The sequence below is a fragment of the Clarias gariepinus genome, chromosome 20 (assembly GCF_024256425.1).
Source record: "Clarias gariepinus isolate MV-2021 ecotype Netherlands chromosome 20, CGAR_prim_01v2, whole genome shotgun sequence".
Taxonomy (NCBI): domain Eukaryota; kingdom Metazoa; phylum Chordata; class Actinopteri; order Siluriformes; family Clariidae; genus Clarias; species Clarias gariepinus.
In genome coordinates this window covers 4,185,863-4,203,258 of record NC_071119.1, presented here as the reverse complement: position 1 = coordinate 4,203,258, position 17,396 = coordinate 4,185,863, and the positions used below count along the sequence as shown (strand labels likewise).

At 39.2% G+C, this 17,396-nt stretch overlaps 2 protein-coding genes across 3 annotated transcripts in view; one reads left to right on the top strand and one right to left on the bottom strand.

Annotated features, from left to right (window-relative positions):
* rnf38 (ring finger protein 38) overlaps positions 1-9,498 on the bottom strand; it is a 32,435-nt gene extending 22,937 nt beyond the window's left edge. The window contains exon 1 of one of the 2 annotated variants that reach the window (XM_053479912.1): positions 9,373-9,498. The gene's annotated coding sequence lies outside the window, so the exon portion shown is untranslated. Of the gene's footprint in view, positions 1-407; positions 571-9,372 lie in introns of those variants that run through there. The other variant, XM_053479910.1, reaches the window with a different exon arrangement.
* A 284-nt stretch (positions 9,499-9,782) lies between these two features.
* zgc:195282 (uncharacterized protein LOC100192223 homolog) lies at positions 9,783-15,108 on the top strand. The gene is made up of 4 exons (XM_053479913.1): positions 9,783-9,951; positions 11,719-11,813; positions 12,288-12,342; positions 13,094-15,108. Exons 1-4 carry the CDS (start codon positions 9,909-9,911, stop codon positions 13,138-13,140), a joined length of 240 nt encoding a protein of 79 aa, XP_053335888.1. The 5' UTR covers positions 9,783-9,908; the 3' UTR covers positions 13,141-15,108.
* Positions 15,109-17,396: the final 2,288 nt, after the last annotated feature.

The window sequence follows — 17,396 nt, the reverse complement described above, 5'->3', positions numbered from 1 at the left end:
AGCATAAACACAACGCCAGCGTCACCCATTATTCATATTTATACAGGTTTAAAACCTTACAAAACGCCTCTACAATGAGTAAAATGCTCTACGATGGCGTTTTAAAAAGCTATAAATGTCTACATAAATGAGTGAGATAAAAATAAAAAGCGCTGCCCGGTGTGAGGTATTTAAAGACAGAGCAGGTTTTAGCTTCACCCTTCTCTCTCTCTCTCTCTCTCTTTATGTCTGTTTTTTTTCTAGATAACTAAATAAAGAAAATACCCATCCCAGGGTATAACAACAAACCCAGTGAGCACCGAAGCTAAAAACGGAACAAAACCACCATCTGAGAAACACACCATTCTTCTTCTTCTTCTAATAATAATAATAATAATGAGAATAATAAGAGTTAGCGACGATCTTACCGACTGAACAGAACCCGAACGGAATAAATCCCAAACTTCAACGACGGGCTCATGTGTGTGAATATATTTATCCGGTTTTTTTTGCCCCCCTCCTGCTTTAAAGCTCCGCTCCTGTGCTCGCCCAGACCGACGGCGCTGATTAAAATGTGACAGAGACCATCAGCGGGGATTTTCACGTTTCCAACTGAGAGAAGACCAGACTAGATGCGCGCGGAGAGAATCGCACGCGGGACGCTGTCCGAATGCAAGCCGAATGTGTCCGGAAGTACCCGAATGTATCCGGAAGAATCCGAACGCAGCCCGAATATGTCCGGAACTATCCGAACGCAACCCGAATGTATCCGGAAGAAATCGAACGCTCGCGTATCTATATAAATAAACTAGGGATGAAAAAGAGTTTGTAGAAATAGCCGAAAAGGTTTAAGCTATAATAAAATAAGATTGTCAGCTTTATTGTAATCAATGATATCGTAATTTCTGGTTAAATATTATTAAGTGCAAACAATTACGAGAACACACACACACATACATATACAAATTCCCAAATAACTTGACAGTAATATACATAGATATACATATATATATATATATGTATATATGTCAAGTTATTTGGGAATTTGCACATCAGCTTCTGCTTCAAACTCGGAAAAGTGCATATACTTTTATACTTTTTAATATATACAATATGAGTTTTTCTGGTAACTTTGTCACACTTACTCCAGCATATATTCTTAGGCACCATATTATATGCTGGAGTGATTGTGTCAAAGTTACCAGAAGAACTCATAATCTCCAGCAAGCTCAGTAAAACCTAACAGCTGTTTTACTTATCATACTGTGCAAGTCTTGGCCACATACACAAATATGGCATAAGCAAAAGATGCTTTTGAAAACATTTCTGCATTAAAGAAACTTCTATAAGGAACAATAAAGAGTAATAAAATAAACAGTCTATATTTGGAGTGAAAACTCGTTGCTTAAAATCAGAAGTTTTAGACACAGATTTGTTTTATAAAAAAACAGCTGTTAGGTTTTGCTGAGCTTGCTGGAGAACATGGGTTCTTCTGGTAACTTTGTCACTCTCGCTACTTTCTATATTTATGCAAAACCCAGGAGTGTATTTAGTTTTTAGTTTAGAGTTTTTGTTTTTTATCAGGAAATTGGTCTGTCTTGTACTATTTTTTTACAGCCATGCATATATTCTCCTGTAATGTTATTTATTTATTAGTTATATATGAAAATACTGAATGATTTTGTACAAAATTATGCAGACATAATAAACATATACTGTATAACAAAATTGGTACAGCATATAATATAAAGACAGTACAGTACTGTAATATATACAATGTAGTGTAATATACAAAATATAGTGTAAAATCCGCCACATAATTGTTCATAACATCACTTTTACTCAACGTTTTGATTTAACTTATGGTGCAGATTAAACTTCTGGCAGATACTTGTAAAAGTTCCACTTAATTCTATTTAGCAGTCGATTTAAGACACGCCCACAGTTTGCCCGTAGCAGATTATAAGCAGCTATTTTACTCGCCCTTACCTTGAACTTTCATAGTTTACGTTCCTTTTTTTGTGGAGTTAAGCGATGTTGTGTCGACTTGCTTGAGTATCTGTTTTGATTACCTCTATGTCAGCCTTTTTTTTTTTTTCAAATATTATATGAGCCTAAGTCATGTGACTGAGTCGGCCTTTTGGAAACATTTATAATGCATTTTTTTTTTTGAGCAGATAGAATTTTGTTACATTATACAATTGGTTTTATCTAAATAAACAATTAGCCACTTAAATTATTAAATATTAAATGATTTTTTAAATTACTTCGTAAGCTAAAAAAATAATTTCTTAGTGAGCAAAACCTTCTGGCTGACTATTTGAATTTGCACCCTATCTGGTCATGTGATCGCACTTTGTACGCAACCTGGCATCCGGGTGGTGGAAAAGAAGTTATGTTTGGTTTTAATTTTACGAAGGAATCTTCCTATTTATCTTTCGTTTTGTGACTCAGGAAGTGTTTAATAGCTGCTGAAATATCATTTATACATGATTAAAGGCATGGACCAGCACCTCCATTATATAATAGATATAGATATAATAGATCAGTCTATAAAGAAGTGTAATGTTAGCTAATAGGGTTTTAGCCTCCTAGGTTAATTAGAGAAATAGATTTACACGTTATCCTTGGGGTTTAGGATATATTTACCACAACCGGCAACTGCCACCAAAAATGCGATGACATTTTAGTGTAATACAGAGGTTTTATTACGAAACATATTCAAAAACATCTGGCTAGCTGACCTGTCTGGGTGATGGGTTACTCCAGTTGATCGGATTGTGAATATAGTGGGAGTGTGTTGGGCTATAATAATAATAATAATACCCAAGGATCCCTGGATACTTTATCCAAAGCTGATTTTTTTTGTTTATGTAGCTATTATATTGGGGGTGCCAATATTTATGCACGGCACTTGGTGTTGTCATGGGGCTCGGGGTGTGATTACTTTGGTCTGTTTGACGGTGAGAGGGGGCACAAAGCTGACAGAGCAGGCAGTGTGAATAATTTACAAATGTTACCAAGCTGTGCACCTTTCTCTTTAACCCTGTTTATAATGTTCGCATCTACAGTAATTACATCATCATCATTATTATGATGATGATTATTATTGTTATTATAATTATTCGCTTGGTTTTATTTTTATTTATTTGTATTTGTTAGATTATTTTAGCTGTGTGTGTGTGAGAGAGTGTGTGAGACCGGTTGGCTATTTAAACGTTTGTGTGTGTGTGACTGGACTGCAGGAGGCATGTTCTCTGCCCCCTGTGGACACACACACACACACACACACCCTCTGCATATCGATTTCTCTAAAAACGGCACGTGCTATTTAGGAGATTTCAAGCAATCCGAGTGTAAACAGAAACACATTTTGTTAGTTTGCGTCTCTCTCACACATTCTGTAATCCGGTGGTGGTGGGATGGGGTGGGGGTGGGGGGGCATTATTTTTGCTCACTCCCACGGAGCATATGGGGTGGGAGGGGAAATCCGTATCCGCATGTGATTGTGTAGATGGATGCCGTTCTACGTGGCCGAGGAACACAGTACATGTGCTAGCAATAAAGAGGAGAGAGAGAAAAAAAGGCCCTCGGCATCGAAATGACGTTCGAGTCAAAGCGGGACTTTTGCGTTTGTTTCTCTATATGATCCCCGCCAACACTGATGCACTTCACTAGTGCCGGGACGCCATTGGGATAGAAGGTTTTCTCATCAGTCTGCATGCGTCAGGTCTGAAACGCCGGCCTCCCGGGAACTCCTTCAGTGTGGAAATGGCTTCGCGACTGTACAGGAGGGGCGATCATTCTCAGCCGAGTTCCTGTAACCGACAGATGCCTAAATGTTAATGTGAATGAAAATTCGCCCCACAAGTCCCGGTTTGACTCGAACACCTGGCGTATAAGTGATTCTACGTTTCAGTACAATGCAGTATCCATTCCAGTGTTAAATCTGTATTATTATTATTATTATTATTGTTAAAATTGTGTCTTTGATACAATTAATTTCAACAAGTTTTACAACATAAAAGAAAAAGAAAAAAGCCATTTTTCTGTTCTCTTCTCTCTCCCTCTCGCAGAATAAAAAGCATGAACAAACGTCTTCGGCGATTTGCAGGAGGTCCAGATCCGTTTCGATCTCTTCATTCTGTCTCACCTACCGTATCTATCCACATATCTACTACACCACCCCGTCCTCTATACGCTCAGACACTATACAAACGAACCCCCACATCCTCATCCTTTCCAGTCCCCAGTCTCCCCCCCCACTCTCTCTCTCTCTCTCTCTCTCTTCCTGTCTGTTTTTCTTTAGGCCCCTGGGAAAGACAGTGGACGCTGGCGCAGTCACGGGCGAGCGAGCGAGATCGGTTGTGTGTTGGCAGAGTGAAGGAGATAAGAGCAGAAACAGCAGCTAGGAAGGGGAAGTCTGAGTGGGAGATGGAAAGAGAGAGGGGGGGAGGGGGGGGGATGGGGAACGGAGGGAGGGAGGGAGGGATTGGGGGTGGGTAGTGTGTAAGTGTAGGGGGCTTTGCTAAGGGGGCTTGGCTGATATGTACCCTTATTAGTTTGTTCAAACCGAAGGGGGAGGGGTCGAAACACACACACACACACACACACAAACACACACCAGCTGGAAGAGAGGGGAAAAAAAACAAAGAGAGAGAGAGAGAGAGAGAGGATTTCATAATTAAAGTGCTTGCTGATTGTTAAATTGCTCGTACTCTTCATATGAAAAGTAAAAATAGAGTTAGATCTGACACCTAATCCAGTGCTATATTAACACACACACACACACACACACACATACACACACACACGCTCTAACAGAATTACTAATAAATCATCTTAGCTTCTTTGTTTTAATATGAATCTATGAATATTTCATCGCCAATTCCCCAGCAGAACCGGGAGGGAAAAAAAATTACCCGGCCTTAATTCTCCTAAAATCACATTTTCCACCAGAAGATGAGAAATTCTCGTCTCACACAACCAAAAGGTACCGCTTCAAGTATAGCGTGACGGCGTTAAAGGGGCGGTCCGCAATTCTTTTTTTCTGTCAGTCAAATTTTTCATAAAACGTTTAAAATAAGACGTCGGGTTTCTGGGGCGGCTCGGAATTCTGGAAACATGAGAAAAGCGTTTAATGATACGAGGAGGCGTGGCTCACTTACCCACTGTTCATGTACGATTAATCGGAAAAATTAAATAAATAAATAAATAAATAAATAGAAAAACTTAAATATAGTGCAAATTGAATTGTGATATGATGTAATGTATTAATTAATTAATTCAACCTGACGCATTAGTTTTAGCTGTTACACCCTGTACTGTATAACTTCCACACTTAACATCTCATACACTTCGATTTCAATACTGTACATCATTTTTTTATGTAAATCCTCTATTTTCCTTTTTACACTTTAGGTCGCTGCATATCAAGTCAAGTCGGCTTTATTGTCACTTCAACCCCGTAGAGTTCAGTACACAGTGAGACGAAACAACCTTCCTCCAGCACCAGGTGCTACGTACAACATCAATCAACGGAAAACTAACTAGCTCACTAAAAAGCCTAGTTAGCCGGCTAGCTGGGACAAGACACATTGATATATCATACTGTGTATGTGAGAAATAAAATTCGACTTTGAATTAGTTCCACTGAGTCTCTGAGTACAGATCGAAATCTGCTAGAAGTAAACTAGCGTTATGTTACTACTGTATGTACATATAGTTAGGTTATATTATTGTACTATAAGTAGGTTAATGTTGATCGGACAACAATAAATTATACTGTACTGTAAAGTAGGCATTTAATTTAAAACTTTCTAACAAACTCAGAGATATTTATCATTTTTATGCTGATAAAAAATAATGTTGATTTAAAACACTTAGGAAGATCCGGTCAATAAACGTTTCCTGGAGCCGGGGTCGGAATTTCACGTTTGTGTTCGGATTCAGATCTCTCTATATATAAGTTAGATAAGATAAGATCAGATAGACCTTTATTTGTCCCACAGTGGGGACATTTTAATGTTACAGCAGGATAGAAAGGAAAACAGAAAGTAGGGACAGAACAAGAAACAGGAAAAACAATACAATAGTTGAACTTCCAAACAGATTGTAATATATATATATATATTGAATTGTCCTACTACGTTCATACCAAATGGGAATAAATACATTGGTCCCTATTGGTCCCTATTGGTGTCCACAGTCCCTAGTTGGACGGAGGTTCCTACATGAAAATGGATTTATTAAATCATATTTATTATATGTTAAACACGTAGACGTTGAATAAAACACAAACGACAATCTTTAAGTTTGTACATGAGTGTGTTCGTTCCGTCACACCGGGCTCTCAGTTCAGGTATTTTCTGATCTGTTTGCTCTAATCGCTCCATATTACTGCTGTTTATTATCGCCCAGTTTTAAACATCCTGCAGGAAGAATAAACATATATTGATCTGTCCATTTATCTCTAAATGTCGTCAGGTTCAGGCTCGACTTTCCTTTTCCCCCACATTCATGTTGCACTTTATCATCGTGTTTTCAGTTCAAGACTTTCGATGATCTTCAAGATCAAAGCGAGGTTTAAATGTCCCTGAGCTCGCACCGGGGCAAAATGAGGGAGGCGTGGCTAAGTGGGCGGAGTTGTACGCAAGCGTAACCATGATTGCGTACAGACATACGGTACGGTCACGTGACTATTCTGTACTCTGTGGAGGGAACAATATGAAAGCCGTGCTGTGTGAGAGAGAAGGAAAAAAGGGAGAGTGATAAAGAGGAAGAGCGAGCCAGCCCGGTCTGAACTCCAGCCAAGCTAAATCTGAGCGACTTGGCACGTCAGACCCTTGGCTCGAGTACGAAGAGCGGGAGAAGAGAAAAAGAAAGAGGCTGAAGTGCTATGCCAAGAATGCAAAGACATATACGGTGTTCCCCGCTCTCCCTCTCTCCCTCTCTCTCTCTCGTCATGCTGAGTGTGACTTTGAGGAATAAACACACCTCCGCACTGTACACACACAAGCCTGCTTTTGATTAAAGCCACACTCCACATCCCTGCTTTATAATCACTACCACCGGCTTAGAAAATCTAATAAACGCACACTTTCATGCATTAAAGGTGCAATAAGCGTTTTTTTTTTCCCCCTCCGACTCCGGAAACGACAGTAGCCCGGCTTTCGTAGGAGCTTAAGGAAAACTTTTTCATGCTGTATTTGGAAAGCTGGCAGACGTTTTCTTGCGATAGCATGCTTGTTTGAAAACAGAAAGTCACAGAGGAACAGACGGACGAACGAACGCAAAAGCGTAATAAATAATTCCACATAGCAGGTCAGAGCGCGAGATCTGAGACAAAGACGCGGCTTTAAACCCGGGGCGGTTCCGGTTTCACGGCGGTGTCGTGCCAAAGCCTTCTCAGCTTCACAAACATTGTAACAGAACACACACACACACACACACAGGCACGCTACACACCCTCTCACGGATCTAATATAAATATATAATGTACACACGAAAGGTGTTACCGCCACCAACCTGACACATGTTGCATAACATAGCAAACACACACACACACACACTTCCGCACACACTCACGCGCACACACTTAGCCTAAAGAAAATTTCAAATGGAAGCAATGAAAACATAAATATTAAATATTGTGAGCAGGTTTATTATTTCACTTATAATAATTGTAGCGCAAGGTGTAGCGCAAAATGTGGTCAATAGGGGGCGTATCCTAAGTTAACTCTTAGCTAAAACATCAAAAGTACAGCCGAATCCTTATTTACTTTTTTCCCCGATGATTAGTTATGTATTTAGTGAGAATATCCGGGTGTTGTGCAATATGAGAGTGCCGTTCGAGTCAAAGTGGGACTTTTGACAACTGTACAGGATAAAACTCCCTTTATTTCTCTCTATAATCCCCTGCTTCACTAATGCGCTTATCCCAGTGTTTCACTAGAGCTTGGACACCATCAAGGTACAACGTTCCCTCAGTACACTTCTCAGGAGCCATGATCTTCAGGCTTCAGGTCTGAAACGCCGGCCTCCCAGGAACTCCTTTAAAGTTTCCAGAAAGTCCCGGTTTGACTTGAACACTCCTTGTATGTGAGTTTTCTCCCCCCACAACTTAAGTAAAGTAGGAAATGTGACTTTGCACATTATTCTGTCATAACTATCACAGTTTATGGTTGTACTGTGCAGATAAAAAAAAAAAAACACAACAACAACTAAAGAATAAATATGTATGTATGTACAAAATAAAAATAAGACTAAGAGACTATGATGTAAATTATATAACGTATAATATAAATATAAATTATACAGAATTATGTTGTAAAAGTGTGACTTTGAACTGTGACTTTAAGCATTATTCTGCACATTGTTTTGCCCATGACATGGTTTCTACATTTCACTTCAATTCTTTTTTATTTTATTTTTTATATTCTTATTTTTATTTTAATGATTTTTTTTGTTATATGTACATAATGTAAATGTTAAAAAATTTTTTACAGCTAACATTTTTTTCTATATTTTTTCTATATTTTTACTTTGTAAAAATAAAAAAAATTATTTTATACTTTATATTCTTATTGAAAACTCTACTTTAAATAATGTATAATTTTATATTTATATTTTTCTATATTTTTTTATTAAATGCATTTTTTTATAATTTTTTATTTGTGCATAATTTAAATAAAAAATTCTCTAAAAGTTTTTTTTTCTATATTGTTCTATATTCCTAATTTTTTTTTAAAAGTCCTCTTATTTCATACTTTATATCCTTTTTAAAAACTCAATTTTTCCTATTTTTTTAAAATCCTTTTTAGGTGATCAGCGGTTGTATAAGCATTTCACTTCACATCGTACTGTGTGTATTTTAATTTTGAATTTGAAATAGTGTGAAAGGCGTTTAACTGTCCCAGACGTGGACGGTGTCACTACACCAAAAAATCTCATCTCACCGCGGCTGATTTTGCTAAAATGAACAGCAGGAGGATAAATTACAGAAACTAGAAAAAGTTTCAATAATATGATTAGCACATGTCTACTGTAGATACGCTTCTTCTAAAATGTAAATACTGCACCTTTAAAGCTGCTGCTCGCTCTCTCACACTCTCTCACACACTCTTACACTCTCTCACACACTCTCACACACACACATTTTCGAAAAAACGAGGCTTCACAAAGACCCTCTCTCTCTACAGCCTCTGTCTGGTGATGTCATTGATGTGTGTGTGTGTGTGTGTGTGTGTGTGTGTGGTAGTTCTGGGTTTCCTGTCTGACTCTCCCACACTGGATCTGTGTAATCTGTTGGAGGACTGAGGATGAGCAAAAATGGAAAAAAAAGATGTTCGTGAATAAAAAAAACACACAAACAAAAGGAACAGATGAAATGACCTCATGTCTCGTCGATTCCTTTTCTCTCCATCGTTCCATCCTTTTCTCAGTCTTGTCACTTTTCATCTGTTTGTCCGTTTCTCTCCAACCCCTTTATCGCTTCATGACATAACCCTGACACGAGCTTTTGTAGTTCTTCCAGTCACACTGGGTATCGTGCAGTTACAGGAAACTAATCAACCACCACAGACGCGAAAAGTGCAAAAAAAAAAAACAAATAAAAAAACAATCTCGGAGTGTCTTCACACCTTTCTCAACATGGTCTCTGATTTCTAACCGCAGGCCTTACGTCCTCTGAACCAGACTTTCGCTTCTTCATTTCTTATCACGCCCCACGTGTGCGTCACCCAGACTTGTTTTTGTTTAAATATTGTTTTTCTTTTTAAATGCGTTGCGTTGCGTTGCGTGCGTGCGTGTGTTCTAAAATTGCTTCCTGTCAGCCAGCACCTCTTGCCACATCCTTTCAATGCGTCTAGGAGCGTGAGCACATTTCCTGGGTCTCGTCTAGAGCCTGTCGTACCCTAAACGCTGCGGCCATGGTGAGCTACTGCCCCATCTGCGGGAAGCCCGTCTACTTCGGTGAGTCCGTCAGCTTTCGTCCTGTTCTTTATCCACTTTGGTGGCTTCCTGTTTTAGCTTAAAAAAAAATTTCATTTCCTCTTTTTTTTTTTGGCAGAGGCAGGGTTTATTAGTTTGACTTGTTTATGCGGTTTAATCACTTTTGCACGAGTTTCCAGAAGTTGTACATTCATCCTGGTTGTACGATGACCTGGCATGCAACCAAAAAAAACATAACCTATGAAGGCGTCTTGAGACCAATCCAAGGCTTTAGCCGCGTGCATGGTCTTACGCTAGCTCTCTTTTTTTAGCCTTGATTGAGGGAACGTGATGGATCTGCTGAGCGAAAGCCCTCCTTCCTTTGAAGTCCTGCTTCAAATATAAACTCGTTTGGGCGGCCAAATGCGACTGACAGCTTAGAAATGACTTCATGGTGAAGCCGGAAAACTTTCCACATCGCCGTACGGCAGTTCTGATTTTCAAAGACGGGACAAAAAGCTTTTCATTATTGCATGTAGAGTATATATGCATCAGAGATAGAGAGAGGAAGAGAGAGAGAGAGAGAGAGAGAGAGAGTATGTAAATGCTCTCAGACTCTCCATGAGTCAGCCAGTACAGGAAGTGAGCAGTGAGCTGGAGGTTCGAGGTTGTGGCAGGAAGTGGATTTGGCTTGAGACAGCATTTGAAAGACAGAACAAATGAGACTCAGAGAGAGAGAGAGAGAGAGAGAGATTGTTTAATCTGGCAGCTGCAAGTCTAAAAGTCATGGCTGCTTTAAGAAAGGTCGCTCTCCAAAGCCAAGCTCTGCTAGAAAAGATCTGGAAACCCGCTCTCGACCCGGGGCCAAGGATGACTAGAACAACAGTTTCTGGCCCGGTCCTGTAATCGGGCCCTGTGTACGAGAGCGAAGACAGCAGGCAGCACAGGGCATGTTGATTCTGCGTGAGAACGGAAAGAAGGCCAAAAGACCAAGGCCAAAAATGGACATGAAACTCATCCAAGATGAAGGGAAACTGGGAATCTTGGACAGATCCAAATTTTCACTTGTATTTTTTTTGTAAGTGTATGGGATGGAAACCCAACTACAAAGACTTTCTCTTTTTTTATGTCACCTAAACCTAAACTCCTCTGTTGAACAGTCCTACCCAGAACCTTCAAGGGGTTTCCCCAAAACTTAAAGTGAAAAGGTTTCCTTTGGGAAAAAATCTCACGTAGACACCTAGAACCATGAACCATCCAGAAACCTTCTATTGTACAGTCGGACAGGACATATAAACCCAAAAAAACAAAGAAGTTCCTTTGACCTAGAATCATCAACCATCTAAAATTCCTTTGAGCCAAAGTTCTATACAGCTAACATTTCCTTCAAGTAGACACCCAGGTCCATTAACCATTCTAAAAATAAAATAAAAACATGTGGTTGGTGTGGCAGGTAGAGCTGATGACTCTGAGGTCCAGGGTTCAATCTCCAAGCTCAAGTTACTGTCTCAGGGGTTTCCTTCATGTTCTTCAGTTTCTTACGACCTTCCAAGAAGGTTGACTCGATTGGAATAGTGACTTTAGATAGGATAAGTTCTAGATCCACCACAACACTAACCAGGGCAACTGAAGAATGTATTCATGTATTCATTGTAAATGTCTGCGTGGTTCCCAGACCTGGAGAAGTTGCTGATGGCTGACTAAGAAACCAAGTGTTAGCGATGTAGCTTTATTTCTTTAACCTCAGATGTCAGAATTACTTACGCGTCAATGACTTGACCTGACCTTTTTGATCTGTGACTTCTTCAGGCGAGAAAAAGAGGTCGCTAGGCCGAGATTATCACCCGCTGTGTCTGAAGTGCCACAAATGCAAAAGGCAGTTAACGCCTGGTCAACATGCAGAGGTAAAACACCCACCCACATCTTTCCCTTATCTTGTCATAAAAGGAACGGTACATCAAAGGAAAAACTAATCGTTTTGAATGTTTTCCAAATCTCACCGCATGGAAACACACGCTAGCTTTTTTAGCTCTCCGTTAGAACTAAACATCTTCAAAACACTCAGTGTCAGCGCGCGTGTGGTTGAGGAGCCTGTCAGCTATTAACAAGAAGAAAGTTGTTAAAAATCTTTTAGAAAAAAAATTAACCACAAAAATCAATGTAACGCAATTTTTAATGAGATAAAAATGTAAGTCGCTCCGCCTCCACAAATTTTTATAAATTTTAACCTTCATCCAAATGTTCTCTTGATCAGTTGCTACAAGAAAAAAATAATTTCTAATGTGACTTATGTGTACTTGTGTTTAAGTTATCGCTGCATTACAGGCTTTTACGAAAGTGTGTGTGTGTGTGTGTGTGTGTGTGTGTGTGTTTTCCAGCATGATGAGAAGCCCTACTGCACTAACTGCTATTTGAGAGATTTTGGACCTAGAGGTAAACACTACTGTATATACTGTGTGTGTGTGTGTGTGTGTGTGTATATATATATATATATATATATATATATATATATAGGGAAAACTTGTATAAATATTTTAATACTAAATGTATTACTATACAATATATATTTTTATATGTGATAATGTTATGATAATAATATGATAGTATTAATAATATAGGATTAATATAATACACATCATACTACTTTTTTCTTTTTTTAAGTTTACATTTTCTTGGCTGACTCTGTATATAACAGCTAATAAGCTTTAGAATTTTTAAAAACTTGGCCAAGTACCTATCTCTGCTAACAGTAAGGACTTTCTCCGGATATTATGCAATGAGGATTAGTGATGAATGAAATCAATCAAGTGCAACTGGAAATCAGATAGAATTTTCCCCGCACTGCATTTGCAAAGTCATTCTTGCTTATTTTAGGTTAACCTCTAGGTGGCGCTGTTGACTGAGTACTTACTAATGCTAGCAATGTGATTCTGCTTGGGCTTGAAAAAAACATCGTACTACACAGGGCACAACAACACTTTTAATAAATCCTAACAGATCAAACGACCCAGGGGTGCCAATACTTTAGTCTGACTGTCAGAGTGTATATAGTAAATAAGGTTATGTTTTATAAAGTTGATACAGATTTTTAACCATGCCATGCCACACTGCCAGATGGAAAGGTCTTCTGTTCTAAACTCGACTTTTCTCTCTCTCTCTCTCACTCTCGTCTTTTCTTCTGCAGGTACGAGAGCACCGACGCCTCGTGCCCGTAGCACTGCTACCTCCTAAGAGCTCTTTTAACCCGAGCCATGTTCCCAACTGCTACAGTCATGTTTGCATCTGCCAGAGCTCCAACTGCAAACGCTAGATCTTCATCTTCTAGTCGTTCTCCAAATCCAACCGGTAGAGCTCCACCTCCAAATAGCAGATCTCCATCTCCATCTAATAAAACTCCATGTCCAACCAGTAGATCTCCACCTTCAACTGGGAGATCTCCGAATTCAGCTGGCAGATCGAAAACACCAACTAACAGTACTCTAAAGCCAGCAAGTAAATCTCCACCTCCAGCTAGCAGATTTCCAATTAGTTCTCCATATCCAACTGGTAGATTTCTTTTTAAAATCTAATAGAAATTCAAATCCACTTGGCAGATAGCTATCTCCATCTGTTAGTACTCCAAATCCCCCTGGTAGATCTCCACCTCCACTTAGCAGATCTTCATTACTGCCTAATAGTATTCTAAATCCAACAGGTAGATCTCCACTTTCACATAATAGCATTTCTAATCCAACTGACAGATCTCACTTTCTATCAAATATTACTTTAAATTGACTTGGTAGATGTATTAGTACTTTAAATCCAAATAGTAGATCCCAATCTCCATCTCATAGTATTTCAAATCCACATGGTAGATCTCCACCTCCAACTGAGAGATTTTCCTCTAAAAGTACTTAAAATCCAACTTTTTGATCTCTACCTTTAACTAGTGGATCTCCCTCTACATGTAGTAGATACCCATCTACAACTGTTACAGTACATTCCAATCCCATCAGATACCTCTTGAACTGGTTGCTCAGTCTCTGCCTGCAAGGTGACTACATCTAAATAGTCTCCATCTTAAACTAATTAAAACTGCTGGAGCTTCACCTACAACTTTCAGATCCATATCTATAACTCCTAAACCTAGACTTGAGCTTGAGCACGATTTCCATCTCCAGCCATTAGGCTTCAAATGGTCTATCTTTAACTGCTTCATCTTAATCTCTGCCTTGTTAGAGCTCTTATTAAATCTACTAGACTTTAAACCAGATCACCTTCTCCACTAGTTGCTGTTAGGTTCCCTAGATCTGTTTGATCACTTCCACTATCCGCTTGACCTAATTCAAATATAAGATCTTTAACACATAGCTCCTTGTTGCCAAATGAATCCCATCATAATTAGGAAGATCTTTATATCCAGATGTTTCTCCATCTTTCAGAAACAACTGCCATAAATGATCTAATTTGATGATTAGATGCCCATCTTCAGCTGATAGGGCTATATCTACTAGATTTACACTTTAAACAACTTCTGCTAAGTTTCCAAATTTGAGCACTAGTTATCCATCTTTCAGGGCAAATATATAGCCAAAACCCCAACTGCTACAGCTTGATCGCCATTGGATCGACAGGAACTATATGTCCAGATCTCCATCTTCATCTGCTACCTCTTCATTTTCTTTTTTTTTTTTTTTTACTGCAGTCTTTTCTTTCTCCAAACACCACCTCTCAGAGAAAGAAGATCGAGGCTAATGATGACTGCTTTGCAGCTAGCCTCCTTCTACCCCAAATCCCCAGACTTGTTCCTCCTCCATGCGCACACCCACCACTACCAATTTTGTAAACCTTTGCTCCTGCAATGTTGGACGGTGTTCAAATGTGACCACATGAAAATCCATGTACCGTGGTCCAGACGCTCCATCAGATGGTTTTCATTTGGCTCACGGAACATCAGTGCACGACTCGTTAAACGATTATTTCATAACACGCCGTGACCTTTACGCCCTGCCACCGGTGTGTTTTATCTTCCGTGGGAATTTGGAGGAATTGTTTAATACGAAGCTCTAGAAATAAAATAAAACGAAATGGAATTAAATAAAAGTTAAAAGATGGACAATAATTAATTTGTGTTTTAAAGTTGAAGTAATTTTTCAGGTTTTATTTTGAATATTTTGTGTATTTAGAGTATTTTTCTTAATTTAAAAAAAACTGTCATTATGATTGTAATAAACAGTTGTAATGTGTGTGAGTGTGTGTTGTTTCATTTTGTTTTGCCGTATTAAACATACAAATTTTAAGGGGAACAAAAAATGAGTAAGTACATGCTGAGTAATTACTACCATGCTAAAAAAGCTAGCAAAGCCAACCGTGAGCTAGTTTTGCCTTTTAGCTAAAGTTACTGCTAATGTTTATGCTACTGTAGGTCATCATTTATACCTATGAGTTCTAGCTTTGCTAATTAGTCTGTTCACTAAGACGATAGTTTATCATTTTGTCAGTTAGCGATGCTAGTCTGCTTACATTGTTGTCATGTTATATAACTAGCATCTGTTTTAGCTGGGAATACGTTTACAGTTTCATTGTTCATCTGCTGTTAAGAATGGCAGATGCTTAGTGTGTGTGTGTGTGTGTGTGTGTGTGTTTCTAAACACTAGCTAGACTTTTGACTAGCATATTTCTTAATCTTAAAACAGCTGGTATTAAATTAGCTTTTTTTTTCCTCTAGCAGACAGTTAATGAGAGTTTTTATACTGTTAAAAGTAAATAAATAAATAAAGGAAGTCCAGGTTTGACTTGAACGACACATACACATTCGCGGGGCGTTCAAGTCAAACCGGGACTAAGCGCTTCATTCATTTTGTTCGAGCAGTATATCTATTACGGAATGACACTTATTACTTTTTGTCTCTTTATCGTCGTGTACGAAATTCTAAAGTGCATTAAGCTGTAGATTAGCATGCTAGCAAATTCATCTATCTTACGCCGCCGAGGTATGAAGCGGTATAAAAACGCCGGCGCTTGTAACATAATCATGTCTATCAGCGAGTGAATTATTACACAATCTAATATTTGATCTCTCCTGAGTGGGATCGTCGCGGGAGCTAACGTTAAACATATTCCGCGGGGTTAATTTGACGGGTTTAGCCACAAAGCAAATGTTGATAGATACAGTTAACGAGGTCGTGGTGTCATAAAAGGTACTCTGTATTCATATACACGCGCAGATGTCAAATAGAATTCGGCAATCTGGAGCTCACAACCTCTTACACACTCGTCAGCTGTAGAGGGAATGTGTGTGTGTGTGTGTGTGTGTGTGTGAGAGAGAGAGAGAGAAAATGAGAGGGAGGGAGGGCAAGACTGAGAGAGTACTTTGGCAGGAGAGAATCTTCACAGTGCCAATCTGGTCTGCTGGAATGTGTGTGTGTGTGTGTGTGTGTGTGTTTTCATGTGAGCTGGCAGCTTAACACTAGCTCTGGCACACTTCCTGCTGGAGACCTGCTGCTGGTCTCACACACACACACACACACACACACACTAGAACAGAAGAACATGCCTATGTTTTTGGAATATGTAGGTGTACCACACACACACACACACACACACACACACACACGCTTATGCACATTTTTTTCCCTGGAATCAACCTTGCGTTGACTTTTATTCAAGCATGTATGGATTATTTTAGTGAATCATTCATGCACTGTGTGTGTGTGTGTGTGTGTGTGTGTGCATAGGGTTCCCCACTGCAGTGCGTCTCCGAACCCACCCCCACCTTGACAGGTCACATGGTGTGCGTGCGTGTGTGTGTGTGTGTGTGTGATGCCAGCTGTCTCATTTGCATACGCTTTTAACTGCACTACAGATCTCTCATTACAGAGAGAGAGAGAGAGAGAGAGAGACGGTAGAGAGACACCGGGGATGAGTCCGTCACTGAGCAAAAGACTAATTTGCCATCTAAAGAGATGTCTCTGGCTGGTGTGTATACACACACACACACACACACATACACATACACACACACTATTATGTTACAGTGATTCCCAGAAAATAATTATAATTGCATACAAACATTTGTATTTAGTAGAAATGATAATACTACGAGTGTTGTAAAAGTATTGGCGCCCCTTGTAGTGTATAGTCCTGCTTAAAAAATTACATTGACTTATATTATTTAATATTTATCAAAGTGTGTGTGTGTGTTTTCATTTTTATTTTGGCCTCATACCATCTTGTAATCTCTTTCACTAAAGAGAAAGAGAGAAAGATCTCAGTCCTCGAGCTGCGTCTTAGGTGTCAGACGTGTGTCATGTGACATATGCATATATACATAGATTTGTATTTCAATCAGCGTAAGGACGCCAAAAGAACAGCTTAAATATGCAGCGCATGCAGGGGCGCTGGGGTCAGAATCATGTTTCGCGCTCGCAGCATGTAGCTGATTCTTCGCTGTTTTGTTTTGTTTGTGTGCTAAATTATTGATTGTAGGAAGAATGTGGATGTTGGTG